Below are 16,200 nucleotides of genomic sequence, written 5' to 3'. Positions count from 1 at the left end.
GAAAAGAAAATAGTATGATATAACTGTTGGTTAGAGTCTGGGAACTGCAATACTAGAAAAGACTATTAGTCCATCTGTGCTAATGTTTTTTGTCTAATGGTGTGTCCATTATCAGTATTTTCATAAGATGATATAAAAAAATAATGATCTGTGGAATAAGATCTTTTTATTATTATTATTATTTTCATAATTATCCTTTGAGAAAGTCGACTGATGCTTTTGTGTTCTTAGTTCCTGGGAGTTATCATTTAGTTTTTATGCCACTTATGTTTTATAATTATGCAACCATATTGCAGCTTTTCAAATCTCTTTGACTAGAATGTTAGCAGGGAAAACATTTTCAGGACATGGATTTCCATGTTGATTTTATAAAGTTTTCTTTGTATTGTATGTTTAAAGAAATGGACCTAAGTGACTTAGTGGAGTAATTTTCTTGAGGAAAAAATAAATAAATTACATCTTTTAGATAGTGTTTTTCAATTTTGGAAGTACATGGAGTTGGTTAGACTTACAAGTAAGCTAACCAAACATTGGATTTAAAGTGTTTGTGTCACACATTTAGTCTCTAGGTTGTCTTTCAAAAGAGAAAGAAGAATATACCTTGCAACTCCAGTGTAAAAATTGGATTTCTACCAAAGTATTATTAGAAATATATGTTCCATTATACAGTGATGGTAGATGGTGTTTGTTCAGTTAAAACTGTGTATTTGTGAAACATTTAGTGAAAACCTACGTGGTACTTCTTTCAAACCTTGTACTAATTCTGTTAAATGAGTATATTTTGAGGAAATTATACTTCATGTTTGGAAAAGTAAGACTCCCATTTTATACTTGGCACTAATTTGACCTTCATTAAGGTTTAGTGTCCAAGAAATATTCCACATAATGAAACCTTTGTGTCAGGATGTTGTTTTCTTCACGTTATCTAGTGAACTACCATTGAGCTATAGAAGGTCTCCTGCAAATCACTCAGTTTTGGGCTCTTTGAACTATTCTGAAATTGAGTTGCAGAGTCCAAGACCTCGGTGAGAATGGTGGATCAGATCTTGAAAGAATCTCAAAGTTTTAAGAACACTTTAGCTATTTTTAGCTTGAAAGATTCACAGGAAGAAAGTGGCCATGTCAGTGGTTGGAGCACAGACCAATTGCAGTCTTCCTGAGTGACTCTGATGGAAGCTGTAAATCATGACAAGCTGTATAATCTGCAGATAAGCTTAATGTAGTTCATATAATATTGCCCTTGCTACTCAGGAGATGGATATTTTATTATATAGTAACTGGCACATCTGTGTAAACACATTTCCAAATAGGTCACAGTAAGAAGCCATGAAAACTGGTGAAATTAAATTCTAGAGGTGTGGTGTGAGTGGAGTTTCTTCACCAAGGAGAGAAAGATGTGCTAAAGACTGTTTTACTACCTTGACATTGTGATAGTCTGGAGGAAGAAAGGGCGTGCTTTTTACATCCTGTTGTGAAAAACTTCTTTGACAAAGTTCTGTTCTTTCTCCTGTCATTTGGTTGAGGACCAAAGCAGTTCCCCCAGAACTTTCAAAGGACAAAGAACAAAGCACAAGAACAAGCATATGATTGCTTATGTGAATTGAATGTCATATGGACGATGGAGTGAATGTCATGTGAACCTGAAGAGTTACAAAAGAGCAGGCCAAGAAACTGTCAAGAATGTTGAAGCTCATTTTCAGTACATTTTAAGCACAAGAAATTTCAAAGGAGTACTGTACCAGTACTAAGCTTAGGTAACATGGGTGACCTATAGGCTTGTCACTGCCAACAAGACTAAGCAAAAATAGTGGTACAAAGCCTATTCAAATAATGAATTTAAGTAATTAAATGATGGAAGTGTAGTTAATGTCAGACAAAGCAAGTTTAAAGATGAGTCTTTTCAAACTGTTTTCTTTCCTTTGAGCTGCAGCTTTGGATGGTAATGGTAATAAACCAATGTACTTAGAATACTTAATTCATTTCCTTGGTGATACATGGTATCTTGATTCATGAAACAGTGAAAAGTCAGCGTAGCACTCCTGACCTGAATGTTTGTGTGGTCTTCAAATTCATTCATGAAGAAGTTGGAAAATATATTTCAGTGCAATTCTGCTGAATCATTTCTTGATGATCTTTTATTAGTAATGAGAAAGTGTGTTAAAAGGATAGAATTGGATTGTGTGGGTGATGAGCAACGAGAGCAGAGATGATTGTGCGCTATTGTCTGCCAATGCAGTAATTGTTTAGTAGTTAGATGTAAGCAAAAGATGTCCCTATGTGCTTGCCTCTGATTAAATGTAAATCCTTAAATCTAGGGTAAAAAATGCAGATTCTAGTTATTTTAGTGTACTCGCATTATTGAATGCAGATTGTACTAGGATATACCATCTTAGAAAACAGGCAGTCTGAGAAGGATGTTTATATCATGGCACACTATAACATGGATGGCAGTTTTCTCTACCTTCATAGTTATCAAAGGGTAGTAGTTGAGAGGAGGATTCCGATCACTCAGTCTATTTGGGTATCAAAGGGAAGGTTAAGGACTTGTGATCACAGCTGGTAAATGCCTGTGAGATGATGTGCAGTTGATAATGTGAGCTCTTCAAGAAGGAAAACAAGAATGTGTCAATGACTTGATAATGAAGCTAGATAAATTCATTTTTAAACCATCATGCATACCAGAGACATATTTCTAACATTGAGAGTAATGAATTGAAACAAATCACTATGGTTTTGGTGGCTTCTCTGTCCCTGGAGTAACCTGATCTCCTTCTATGACAAGGTGACCCACTGAGTGGATGAGGGAAAGGCTGTGGATGTTTTCTACCTAGACTTTAGTAAAGCCTTTGACACCATTTCCCACAGCATTCTCCTGGAGAAACTGGCTGCTCATGCTTGGATGGGCATACGCTTTGCTGGGTAAAGAACTGGCTGGATGGCCGGGCTCAAAGAGTTGTGGTGAACGGAGTTAAGTCCAGCTGGTGGCCGGTCACAAGTGTTCCCTAGGGCTTAGTACTGGGGCCAGTTCTCTTATCTCTTCAGTATCTTTATCAGTGATCTGGAGGAGGGGATCAAGTGCACCCTCAGTAAGTTGCCAGATGACACCAAGTTGGGCAGGAGTGTTGATCTGCTCGAGGGCAGGAAGGCTCTACAGGGGGATCTGGACAGGCTGGGCCAATGCCTGGAGGCACCTGTGTGAGGTTCAACAAGGCTCAGTGCTGGGTCCTGCCCTTGGGTCACACCAACCCCAGGCATCGCTACAGGCTTGGGGCAGAGTGACTGGAAAGCTGCCTGGAGGAAAAGGACCTGGGGGTGTTGGTTGACAGCCAGCTGAGTATGAGCCAGCAGTGTGCCCAGGTGGCCAAGAAGGCCAACAGCATCCTGGCTTGTATCAGAAATGGTCTGGCCAGCAGGACCAGGGCAGTGATCGTCCCCCTGTACTGGGCACTGGTGAGGCTGCACCTCAAGTGCTGGGTTCAGTTTTGGGCCCCTCACTCCAAGAAGGACATTGAGGTGCTGGAGCGTGTCCAGAGAAGGGCAACAGAGTGGGGAAGGGTCTGGAGCACCAGTGTGATGAGGAGCGGCTGAGGGAGCTGGGGGTGTTGAGCCTGGAGAAGACGAGGCTGAGGGGAGACCTGACAGCTCTCTGCAACTCCCTGAAAGGAGGGTGTAGCCAGGTGGGGTCGGTCTCTTCTCCCACGTAACAAGCGATAGGGTAGGAGAAAATGGCCTCAGGTTGTGCCAGGGGAGGTTTAGATTGGAGATTAGGAAATATTTCTTCACTGAAAGGGTTGTCCATCACTGGAACAGGCTGCCCAGGGCAGTGGTGGAGTCCCCGTCCCTAGAGGGATTCAAAAAACCTGTAGATGTGGTGCTTGGGGAATTGGGTTAGTGGTGGCCTTGGCAGTGTGAGGTTGATGGTTGGACTTGATGATCTCAAAGGTCTTTTCCAACCAAAATGCTTCTGTGATTCTGTGGATATTTTTTGATCAACATTAGAGATAAATAGGTAAATAAATGTAAATAAAAAGAAGATATGCTGACAATGAGGTCCAGGTTTTGAATCTGGAACGAGCTTTCCCATAATTAAGTCCTATATTTAGTAATATGGAGGATGTCCTTCTGCCCTTAAGATCTACAAATCTGAACAAACACATTTTGCTAATGATAATAGTGAAATAAAAAGGCGTAGTATGCATTGTGTAATTTTTATTTTCCTTTTCTAGATTTATTGTCTAGAATAGACTTGGATGAACTAATGAAAAAAGATGAGCCACCACTTGAATTTCCTGATACTCTGGAAGGATTTGAGTATGTTTTTAATGAAAGTAAGTCATACATGCATTGTAAAGGCTATACTTAGAATAATGTTGAGAGGTTATCAGAACTTTAATTATACCTTGTAAATCCCTATTAGAATTTCACACTTTTCTGTTAGGAGTAAAATTTTAAGCCTTAGTGTTAACAGACTTGTAAATCTGGCTAAGTAATTACTATTTGTTTTTAATTTCATAAAATTGTCCAGAAAACCCTTCATTTTATACAATACTGTTGGTTTGTACTGTGCATACTTTATGACTTCCAGTTTTCTCTTACAGAAGTATTGATAGAAAATTTCTGAAAGTAATTTCTGTAGCATTAGCATTAAAAAGCAAAAATAAAGAGTGGTCACTCATTTAAGGAACATTTTATTTACTGATTCCTTTTTATGGATACAAAACTAGTTATTGTTTAGCTAATAATTTATCCCAGTTATTTCATTAATACCAGTGAGAAGACACCAGTTTATATTGATGGAAGGATGAGCAACGCGATAGACTGTCTCTTACTCATCTGGTGTGGGTCATGGTTTTGCATTGCAGCAAGGTGTGTGATTACTACAAGTACTTCCAGCCAGCTGAATCTGTGTTAAATGAGTTAGTAATATTTATAATTTCCAGAGCATACATTTTTAAAATCCAGCTGAGAAATAAGCCTCTGAGCTAGAGTAATACCAGACTCCAGGAAATGGCTCTTTCAAGATTGTTTGAAACCTGTAGGACAAACGGGGACGTTTACAATTCTACTTCTTTGCAGTGCCTGTTCTGTGAACAGAGGAACTTTAGTTTCTAAATCTGCCTGTCTTACATCTTCCACTTTTAAAGAAAAAAAAAAAAGAGCTTTCCTTTAAATGATAGTCATTTATGCAACACTTAGCTTTTTAATACCCTGATGGCTTTCACAGGAAGGTACTTAGAGACTAAAAGTGTCATGAAAGTGATGCTCTTTCTTTGATGGGAGGGGTTCAGCTCTGTCACTTTTCAGCTCCTTATTTTTAGATCTACACAGTGTCTACTGTCTTCCTTACTGACTTCAGAGTTAATGGTTCATATGTGGTTGATAAAAAGGGCTGAAATTTGAATTTTGGGGAATGATGTTTTAGAATGATGTTATTGAATATTCCATCACTAACCTCACAGCCTGAGTGATTTCCATAGAATGCAGCAAAACCTGTTACATATGCTACTGGTCAGCAAAGCAAAAGGTCTCCATTTTGCTTTTGTGCATTTAATTCAAATGTTTGGTCATCTACTCTTATGTCATAATCATGCTTCTTTTTATGATGGAAAGGTAAGGAAGATTTGTATCAGATTTAAAGAATCTGAAGAAGACAGGGGTTCCAGAAAGCCAAACAAAAATTACACCAGATATTTGCTCCACTTTAGTTGTGGAGAGAGCAACTTTGTGTACTATCTTATGGCATACTTGGAGAGTAACTAGCTGAGAAGGAACAGCTGAAGCTAGAGTTATGATGAAAATATGAGAAGAAGGATATCTGGACCCGAGACAGGGATATCAAGTTGGGGAGGAGTATTTCCCTGGTGTCTAGTACAGGAAGTAAGACAGATCTGGAAAAAATGTCAAATAAGCAGATAAGCATAACTATTAGAGATATCAGATCTCAAATATTTCATTTGAAACATCAAGAATCAAAATGTAAAGGTCCTGAAAAGGTGTGAACTAAGTTAGCAATTTCTTACTATTCAAGAGGAGAAATTTTGCTGAGAAACCTTATTTTCATCATGCAGACATTTTGGCTTTCAAAGGAGATACTTGTACTGTTTTTAATGTTTCTCTGATTTACTGGAATTTTGTGATGCTCTGAGATCATAGCTTGTGTTTTGTCTAATAAGCTGAAACATAACTGGTAAGATATCTGTTTTCCACAGCTTGCTTCCTATTGATTGCTATTTTATTATTATTGTTTTTAGAACTCAGTCCTTGTCTTCATCTGTGGTTTGGTATGCTACTAAACTTTTGCTATAAACAAGGCCAACTACAGAAACATACACTGGAATCTAAGAATAGCATGTGGTTTTGCTCTGATCAAACGTTCTGCTTTATTCTACTGTTATAATCTCAAGGTATCTTGAATCAAAGAGCTCTGACTTGATTGCACTGTGCCTAGGAGTTAAGATATTTACCTTAACTGTGGACATGGGTTTTTTCAGATTCATTTAGAATGTTGTTAATCTTGAAAATAAACTTTTCCTTTCCTTGCAGCCTCCAGCCCATTTTGTACTCACATTTCTTCATAAATGCACTTGGTTTTGGAGTAGGGGATTTTGTAGCTACGCTGTGATCACCTAATTGACACTGCAGATCAAATATTAACTGCTAATGTTTACATTTCAGTGTTAATCCATAGCAATTGAAAAATAAATATCTTGTGAAGCAGTTTGGTATTTGATATCTGCATGTAATTTCACTGTCATCACTTGTGTTTAGCTTTATCTAGCAATATATGCCATTCAAGGGGAATGCATTTTGTTGTTATGCTACAGTTGTTTTCCTTCATAAATACTATAACCAAAAATGAGAAGGAATTAATAATAGCCACATTTTTAGATGTAGACTTCTTTTAAACTTTTCAGCAATTAAATGTGTCTTACTGTTAATGAAGAAGTAGATTAAAATGTAATGATTTTGTTTCTTTTACAGAAGGACAGTTAAGACACATAAAAACTGGTGAGCCATTTGTTTTTAATTATCGTGAAGATTTGCATAGATGGAACCAAAAGCGCTATGAAGCTCTTGGGGAGGTACATAAATTGTGTGTGTGTATGCATGTGTATGTGTATGGGTGTGCTGTGATTTTTGTTGTGTTTCTCTGTAGAAGTGATACTTTTATATATGTTAATAAAGATTTAGTGAGGCTGCAGTCATGTTAAAAAAAGGTATTTCAGGATTAGTTGCATGTTAATGCTATAACTGTAATTTCCATTATTTGCTGTATGGCTTAAGGTGTGATTTAGACTACAATTTGACTTTAGTATATGTTCAGAGTAGAATATCAACTAGATTACACAAATCAGAGAATATTATACACTGCAGTGTTTTCTTCAGCTTTCTTGTCCTCAAGGTGAAGCACTGGGTACAAAACCGTGACATTTTACTTAGTAACTTAAGAAAAATGCATTGCCTGGTTTTCTCACGTTACCAGGAGATATCAGGAGCCACGAGATTGATTAAGTAGAAATCCGATGGTTAATTGGTGAAATATTTGATGGTGTATTAGATTTTTGGATGCTACTGGTACTTTCTAGGCTTTTTGTAGGGATGTGTGGATGCAGTAGGTGTAAAAGGGACTGACCATAGTTCCTTTTTTACATGAAAGTGACTTTAATTTCAGTGCCATGCTTTTGGTAATGTTTCAGGAGTCAGAGTGTTGACTTGAGAAGAAAGGCGGCTCATCTCGGTGAATGCAAAACAGCGTGTGCTGAGGTCTTCCTTGCACTGTCACAATGTCCCCTGCCCAAGAGAAAGAACAGCTTCAGCACGCTCACCTCTGGGTAGCAATGCTGCTCACGTCAGAGTGGCTTTTGGAGGCCCATGAAAGGGGATGCACAGGGTCTTTTTCTCAGAGGCGATATAATGTTGCCCAACGGTTTCTATTGGAATCGTCATAGCATGTCATTCAAGAGCTGCTTTTGCCTCATGGCTTGTCTACTTTCATTAGTGTTATTGTTTTAGTAAGGATTAAACACATTTATTCCCCACTCACTCTTTCCGTTACAGTAATTCAGACTACTCAGAGATATGTTTGATTGTGCATGTTTGGACATTTTGTCTTTTAAACTTTCTTGCTGTCACAGTTTAACCCCAGTGGGCAGTTCAACCCCCCGCAGCCACCCGCTCACTCCTCCTGGTGAGATGGGACAGAGAATCAGAAGGGTGAAAGAAGATTTGTGGGCAGAAATAATTTAATAAGTAAAGCAAAAGCTGTGCGTGCAAGCAAAGCAAAATAAGGAATTAATTCACTGCTTCCCATCAGCAGGCAGGTGTTTAGCCATCTCCAGGAAAACAGGGCTTCTTCATGCATGATGGTGGCTTAGGAAGACAAACACCTTATCGGAAGATAACTCCAAATGTCCCCTCTTCCTCCTTCTTCCCCCAGCTTTATATGCTGCGCATGGCGCCATATGGTATGGAATATCCCTTTGGTCACTTGGGGCCAGCTGTCCCAGCTGTGTCCCCTCCCAGCTTCTTGCACACCCTCAGCCAGTACACTGGTGTGTTAAAGAGTAAAAAGAAAACTGAAATGTCTGAAATGACAGCCAGTCCTACACTGTTGCAAAATAAATAGCATAAAGCATCTTGATTGAGTTTGTTGCTTGGATAAATGAGTATAGGCCTAAATTTATCACCAAATGGTTTCCTATAGTTTCTCGTGCTGCCAAGAGTGTTTGTTGAAGCTGAAGGAATAGCTAATTACGTGGCCTTGTCTAGGTATAGCAGGATAGGCTTGGAGAACTTCTGTAGGCACTGAGCATGCAGGCTGAAGAAGGGAGTGCATAGCACAAGTCTGTGCCAGTCTTGATTACGAGGAATAGTGTGCCATCTGTCCTTCACCTCTGCTGAGCCGTGATCCGGTGTTCTGTGCTCAGCCCCTCTGTTTCATGCAGCATGGACTCTGTGCTGGATGTGCTGGAGCTGCCCAGCTCTTGGGCACTGCTTTGTCCTGCCAGAGCTTTGTTCCTGAGGATTGAAGAACCTTACTTTTTACCTCCTCCTCCTCCTCGTTTCTGTAAGAACTGTGGCAAGGGGAGATGATGATGGCGGCTACTGCTGCTGCTTGTCACATCCCTTCACCTCAACTGTATGGTTTTCCAAAACAGGGAACTTGCTATTGCCCAATCTGTTGCATTTTCTGAGTTAGTTGATACACATTTATTCCAACAGGAGACAAATTGGCACCTATTCCATGGTCTGTGTGAGCCTGTATTGTTCAAATATCCCCGTTTTCCAAATAAATGAGTTGGACAAGACACAACTGCAAAGATTAGTATGTCTGCATGTGGGCTTCTGTGCCACCACACCTTCTTGTATGTGTTTGGCAACATGATCAAATTAGTCATCTGAATAGTGACTGCCACAGCTTTAACGTTCAGTAGCAGTATGAATTTTTGTGATTTTTGGTTAACCAGAAGGTGGGATGTGTTCATGGAGTGGATGCCTTACGTCTGTGATCTGCCTCTTGCATTTTGCCTTAGTTAAAGTCATTCTCCGTATTCAGGCTTGAGTGATTTTTGAAAATGCAGTTTGTTTATATTGGTAGGTAAAAGGCAAGGCAGGTTTGAGGTCAGGAATCTGACAGGGTGAATTGTTCTGTTTATTTCTTTTCTGTTTCTAGAGAAAAAAAGGACATTAATCTGTGCTTCAGTCTGTTGTCTGCTAGGTGCTTGTTACTACACAGTTCTTCCAACAAGCCTCAAATTCATAAATGCTCCATTGTCTGTTTTTGGCACAATGAGTGTTTATGTAGTTATCTGAGGACGCAGGGGACACTCACCAGCAAGACCCTTGGTTGTGTGATAAAACCTCCTCTTGTGCCATAGATTGGTGGGTCACTGATGTAGATGTTGAATAGTACAGAAGCAGTATATTACTCTCTGATTAGCCATTTTGTAGTCTAGGGTAAGATGTGTTCAGCAAACTGTGATAGCTTAAGAAGCAGCAGCTCATATAATTCGTAAGGTGATGTCGTACAATCTGGCCTTAGGCCTTTGCTTTGAAACATCATCCTTTGGCTTTAGGAGTTCTCTAATGTGTATTTGAGACTGAACGTTTATGTAGCTGGACATACAGTGAGATGATAAAGTAGCTAGATTTGTATCGTCGGACAAAAGTGTTTTATGTATTCAGTGTTTGCATTGTTAGGTCAGTGATTGTATGCTGGTTTTCTGATTTTTAAAGGATTTACCCAGCCTTCCCAAGGCAACTTTTTTAACTGTGCGAATATATTGTGGGTTGCTTTTATTGCACTTTACTAATTTTAAAGTGGGTGTACTTCCTGGCCTTATGTTACTGCACCATTCTCTTTTTCTTGGAGCATTAATAAATTTCCATTTGGTAATCCATGACTTTTTACAGTTAGAATACACTATCTGTGATCTGCCATTACTCTGGCTGTATGGAAATTGATTCTTCACAAATTACAATGGTTCGTCAACATCTCCACTTCTTACATCTCTTTATTCTTCATTCATTGATCTGTTATTTCAGGCACACAATTTGTTCTGCAGCCTCTTGATATGTGCTCCTAATAGACAATTTAGTGAACTGTTCATAATTTTGTGATTCTAGTTCAGTCATTGCTATTGCGGCATTGAATTTTGTGGAGAGCCTCTCCATTTGCTTTTTAAAAATTAAAATGGCAACAGAAGTGCACAGAACATGGTGTTGCAGCTGCTTCTAACTGCCGATTAATCCATGTGGCAAGTTTGAAGTATGATTGAGAACAATTTTGTGACAACAGTTCAGTTGTTGCAGACATACCATTCCAGTTCAAGGGTGATTTTTTTTTTCTTTTTTTTTTTTTTTTCCCCCGGCCAGGAGTTACAGAGATTTGGATTCTAGCTTAAACTCCAGATTGGAGTTTATGACATACTCACATGATGTATGTCTCCTTACATTTTAAGTATATGTCTGTGTTTATTGTTTGACTGCACTTTCGATTGATATTATGGCTACTGAAATTGCCAACAGTCAGCTTCAGCCCCTGCTTGATACTGAAGTTTCCTGGAATTATAAATAAAATACTACTAAAATTGGTTGCTGGGATTTTACCTTGCATTTTGGCAGTCATACAGCTTGCACTGATAATGCGATTTCATAAGAGAAAGATTATGCTGATATTCTCCTTGCATGGTCTTGCAGTAACCAGAGTATCCCTAACATCAGTGCGCAGTTATTGTCTATCCCTCTGAATGTCTCTTACAGCTCTAGCACTGTGTAATTTCAATTTAGTGATTGTTTGGAGGCCATTTAATATTTGCAGATGTTTTTGTGAGTGCCATCACTGATGAAGAGACTTTTACCTGTACTGAGTTTCGTTGGCTGCCCATGTCTTTAAATAGGTCAAATAGGATTTGTAAATACACAGATTATAATGTGGACCATGTTATAAATGCCTTTACTGTGGTCCTATTCGAGGACTAGTGTATGCCATCTCTTGTAATTGCAGCCTTTCTGACCTATAGAAGCATATAAGCAGGTAGAAGAAGAATTGTGGTTATTTTTTACAGTTACCACACCATAGCACAAGAAAATACCTTATCTTTATGTAGAACAGATATGGAGAGCAAAGAAATAGAACACCTAAGTCAGAAATTCCTTGCATGCTTCATGTATGATTAGATATAGCTAATTTTACATCACCCAAGAAGTCTTGTCCCACTAAATAAACTGTTACGAAGTATGTGCACAGTGTTAGGTCCAGCTCATCATAAAGTAGATTAACCATCAAGATTAATATTTGGGGGGGGGGGAATAAGTGTGTAGAATTATGACAATGACAACCCATAATTAAGATGGCTAAGTAGTAAAATGGGATTATTTTTTTTCCAGATCTCCTTTAAGTTAAAGAACAGCTTGGTCTCAACGTAATTTAAAAAATAAGCGTTCACCTGCTACTAATTTCCTCCTTGGTTGCAAAGAGCATTATTTGTTTGGATGACTGAGAGAAAGAAGCTATTTACATAGCACAAATGAAAGCATAGAGCAGCAGAAGAGGACATGTAAGTTAATGAAGAAGGAAGCATTAAGTAGTCTGCATTTGAAAGGGTAGCTTCTTACATGAATAACCCAAAATCTGATGATAGGCTGCACGTGCACCTGATAGTACTTAAGGTCCAATCTTGCAGCCGAAGCTCATGTGAATAAACTCAATAGGTCTGATCTTGTGAATAAGGGCTGCAGGATCAAGTTCCAAATAAAATTTGCAGATGATTAGTAGAAATCCTTACACTCTAGTTTCAGTTTCTTTGCACAGACAGTTTATCATTAAGCATTCCAGATTTTCTCTGTCTAGCAAGACTTTGATATAATAAAGTATGTGCTGCACACCATGGATTAAGCAAAATTGTCTTTGTGTACCTTGACTTAGTATGTATTTGCTGTTAGTTATTTAGTGATTGGAAAAATTTGTCTTACTGAGAAGACAAAATAAATTGATAGTGATGGAATATATAGGCAGGTCCACGGACTTTTGCTTTCGTGGGATACTTGCTTGGCTAGGGCTGTTGAAGAGGTTCTGTTCAAAGAGCTCACATGCCAAGTACTTAACAGGTGTCAGCTGAGCATGTATGAACTGAACTTTTTCAGTGTCTTCTATTACAGTCAAGTATGGATTAAACTTTCATGGGGATAGTAAAAATCCTCACAGAGAAATGAACAAACTCTTTCTAGCTTTATGTCCTGTTTCAAAGGTATAGTGAAGGCATCTCACTGAAATATTTCCCCTATCCTTATTTTTGAAAGTGGATAAATCTGATTTTGGGTGGTCTCCTTTGGAAACAATTTGACAGTGCCATTTCTGTGCATGTCGTACCCCATCCACAACTGAATGTTGCAGAAGGTTTCTGCTTTAGCAAAGTTTTACAGTGGCGTAAACGTTGCAAAGATGTTTAGAAGTGTACTATTTGGACAAAAATGGGCAGCCAAGCAGAAGAGAGAGAGAGGACAAGAGCTTTAAATAAATTAAAGTGTGATCTCATTTCTTATTAGACAGAGGAGAATCCATGTGGAATAGAGACTTTTGAATGTACTAGTTGGAGGAAGAGCTTAAATGACACCACTTTCTGGACATCAAGGTCAGTTATAAATGCAGTTCTTTAAGAATCCATGCCTTATTGGTTACAGGTTTTTTTCATGCTAACTTGATTATTTTCAATTTGTGGTAGGTAAGTGTGAAACAGAAACATGACACAGAGGATGTTAAGCAAACTAGATAAAGCACCTAAGAATGGGGCAGGATATTGAACTTCTCTCTAATAGTAGTTCCTAAGCTGTAAGTAATACATTTCCATAAGGTTCCAGTCCGTTTACTTCACTTGTTTTTGAACCAGTGCCTTTGATAACAGAAAAAAAATGCTAGTAGGGGCAACACAAAAAAAAATCTACATCATATATGTGTACTGTCTTTAGAATTTTAGAAAGATTTCAGCTTTTACCAGTCTGTTTGTCTTCAGCATTTCTTTTTGGTGAGTGAAATAGCTGGACAGACAGCAAGGGTTGAAGACTACTTAATAGTACCTAAGGAAATTTAAATTTAAATATGAATCTTTGTTGCATGCAATATAGTCATTTGCATATGCTAAATCCGCTTTCAAAATCTGCTGTTTGTGAAGACTTTTTACTGGAATGATTATGTCAGATGTGCTTCAGTGAACTCTTCTAGTTTGTAGACAGCAATTGGCAGTAGGTTGGTTCATCACAGTAACATGACAGTACTCGAAAGGTTCAGAGATAGTTTCATAATTATTGTTAGCATGATTCTTGAAAGAAATGATGAGCATCTCATAAACCCAGATGGGAATTTGTTACATTGTTGATAAATGTGTTGATAAATGTGTTTTACATTTTTAAATTGATAAACAGTGAAAAGCAGAGAAGATACAATAAGGCAGATGGTTGTTTATAAAGCACTTGCAAGTTGCTGCAATTCAAAGAATGGTACTAATTGTTAAAAAGAAGACAAAAATTGGAGTAGGGGGAGTGTTTCAATGAGTTAATCATGAGCTTTTTAAAAATAAAACCTTCAGCAGCTTTCGTTCAATTAGAACCATTCTTGCCATGCTGGGTTTATATGCAAAAGTTTAGACTCTCGGTTCTTAATAAACTTTTGTACCAATCATTTTTATGTAGTTGAAATTAAATATACAACTAATCCACCTTTTATTTAAATGTATCCATTCCTTTCTTTCTCCTTTTTCTTGTTAGGAAAAAACTCAAGATTTATGGCACTGCAGAATAAAATTGATTTATCATTGGTCTTATTAATCATTCCAACTTAAAAACAATAAATAGTGAACTCCAAAATCAGCAGAGAGTTTGCACTAAGGAAGTAAGATGGGATATAGTTGGCTTATTTTTTATTAAAGGAATAGTGAAAAAAACTGGGTTTTGCCAACTAGGTGACTAGAAAAAATATATTTAAGTAGTGCTTAGGCAGAATACAAATCGGCATATGTGATGAAACCAGTTGGTTCACCTTTGTCTTGTGAATGTTCAGTTCTTGTTTCCATCAGTGATATTAAAAGTTTCTGTGAAAGGCAAAGCATTTTCTTACTGTTTCAGCAGGAGTTTTTTGAAAACCAGAGATATGTAGATTACCGCTTTCATCAAGCGGCTCTTTTAAAAGCTGTTTATTTTACCTCAGTTGCAGAACTCCGGAAGAGTTCTCTTTCAGAGGATTTTCAGCTTTTCCAAGATAAAATATTTAACACTTTCTGTGTTTTCAGCAATAGACCTATATCTTTCAGTTTTCTGGGAATATTTTTATTAAAATTCAGCAGAATAGTGGTATTTTTTAATAAAGCTGTATCAGCTGTGTCAGTCCTTAATAGGAATAATTTGAAAGGAAAAAAATTCAATTATAAATCAATAGAGCGTTGTATTTCTCTATGTGCAAACAACCTAAAATTACTTTAAGATGCTCCAGCTGCTCAATTCATTAACTCAATCACAACTGAATTTTGGTATCTGTTAGCTTCTGTTGATCACTGCAGCAGAAATACCCAGTTAGCATGCCTGAAGCTGTTAGATGCAGTTATGACTATTAAGGATGATCAGTTCAGTAGGTTGGTTGCTAGGATTTCAAGAGGCTTAATACGTAGTTTTTTATCTTAACTCCTGCACTGTCCTGTCTGTAATGATTCTGGAAAGCATCATCTCCTCCGCAAATAATGTCAATTCTCTCTTGCATTCAGGGTTTCCAGATTTGCCTCCTGTACTTTTTGGGTAGTTAAACATCTTAACTCTTTCCAGTATATCTGCCTAATCCTTGAGTTCCTCTCTTGAGTGATACCCTGAGTGCATTGTTGGTAATAAGATATGAAAGGTTTTCGAGGAAAAAAACAAAGAATTTTTCTCTTTTCACTGAATTAACTGGGTGTGAAGGCGAGCGTGCATATGTTTTTGCCTTCCTTCTAGCAGTAGATATAGATACTATGGTAACTTTCTTCTACTTCTCTGTAGATCTGACATCCTATAACACAGGATGGAAAAAGTATGCAAAAATGTTTGTAATTTCTAGATTCAGGAATTCAGCTTCTGTCCTCAATTCCAGTATATATTGCTCTATTCTAAGTGGGTTTTTTAAGATAAAACCTGACATATGTCCATCCCAGTCAGAATGCATGTGAGAGTTTCACATAAAAGTACAAATAAATGTGTAAAATGTATTTGAAAGTGGCTTTGTCAAGTTCTGTAACCTGAACTTGTCTTTAGATGCCATTAATTTTCGTGCATTAGACACGTACCTTCATCATGTGCTGGTAAGAATTTTGGTGCAGTAGACCTGAAAGCTGATGTCTAAGCAAGAGGGGAAAATACTAAATGTAAGACACGGGGATGTCTGTCCACTGTCAGCTGCAGTTCTAGGTGAGACACCTTTTTGGATATTCTGTGTACTTTTGATTCCATGATGTTGGTCAGAAAAATACAAACAATATAAACTTATATGAAAAATGGAGGCTAAATATTTTATTTTCAAATCATATTGATGCAAGAGGCACAAAGTGTTGTAGTTGGCTGTACCATCTGAAAGTGATGACATAAGTGAAAGAAGGAAATTACTCACTGTTTATGCAGATTGTAGGAAGGCAGAAGGTTCAAGCAAGAGAAAAAAAATTAGTACAGGTAACCAGAAGAAATTTT

General features: G+C 37.8%; 1 protein-coding gene across 3 annotated transcripts in view; it reads left to right on the top strand.

Moving 5' to 3' along the window:
* FAM172A (family with sequence similarity 172 member A) overlaps nt 1-16,200 on the top strand; it is a 267,639-nt gene that overhangs the window by 22,917 nt on the left and 228,522 nt on the right. For 2 of the 3 annotated variants that reach the window (XM_054810178.1, XM_054810179.1), the window contains exons 3-4: nt 4,227-4,328; nt 6,982-7,082. In XM_054810178.1, the coding sequence (XP_054666153.1) occupies nt 4,227-4,328; nt 6,982-7,082 (203 nt within the window). Of the gene's footprint in view, nt 1-4,226; nt 4,329-6,981; nt 7,083-16,200 lie in introns of those variants that run through there. The other variant, XM_054810180.1, reaches the window with a different exon arrangement.

Source organism: Grus americana, chromosome Z (assembly GCF_028858705.1).
Source record: "Grus americana isolate bGruAme1 chromosome Z, bGruAme1.mat, whole genome shotgun sequence".
In the NCBI taxonomy this organism is placed as follows: domain Eukaryota; kingdom Metazoa; phylum Chordata; class Aves; order Gruiformes; family Gruidae; genus Grus; species Grus americana.
Note: the sequence above shows the minus strand (reverse complement) of the source record. Positions and strands in the feature narration are given on the sequence as shown.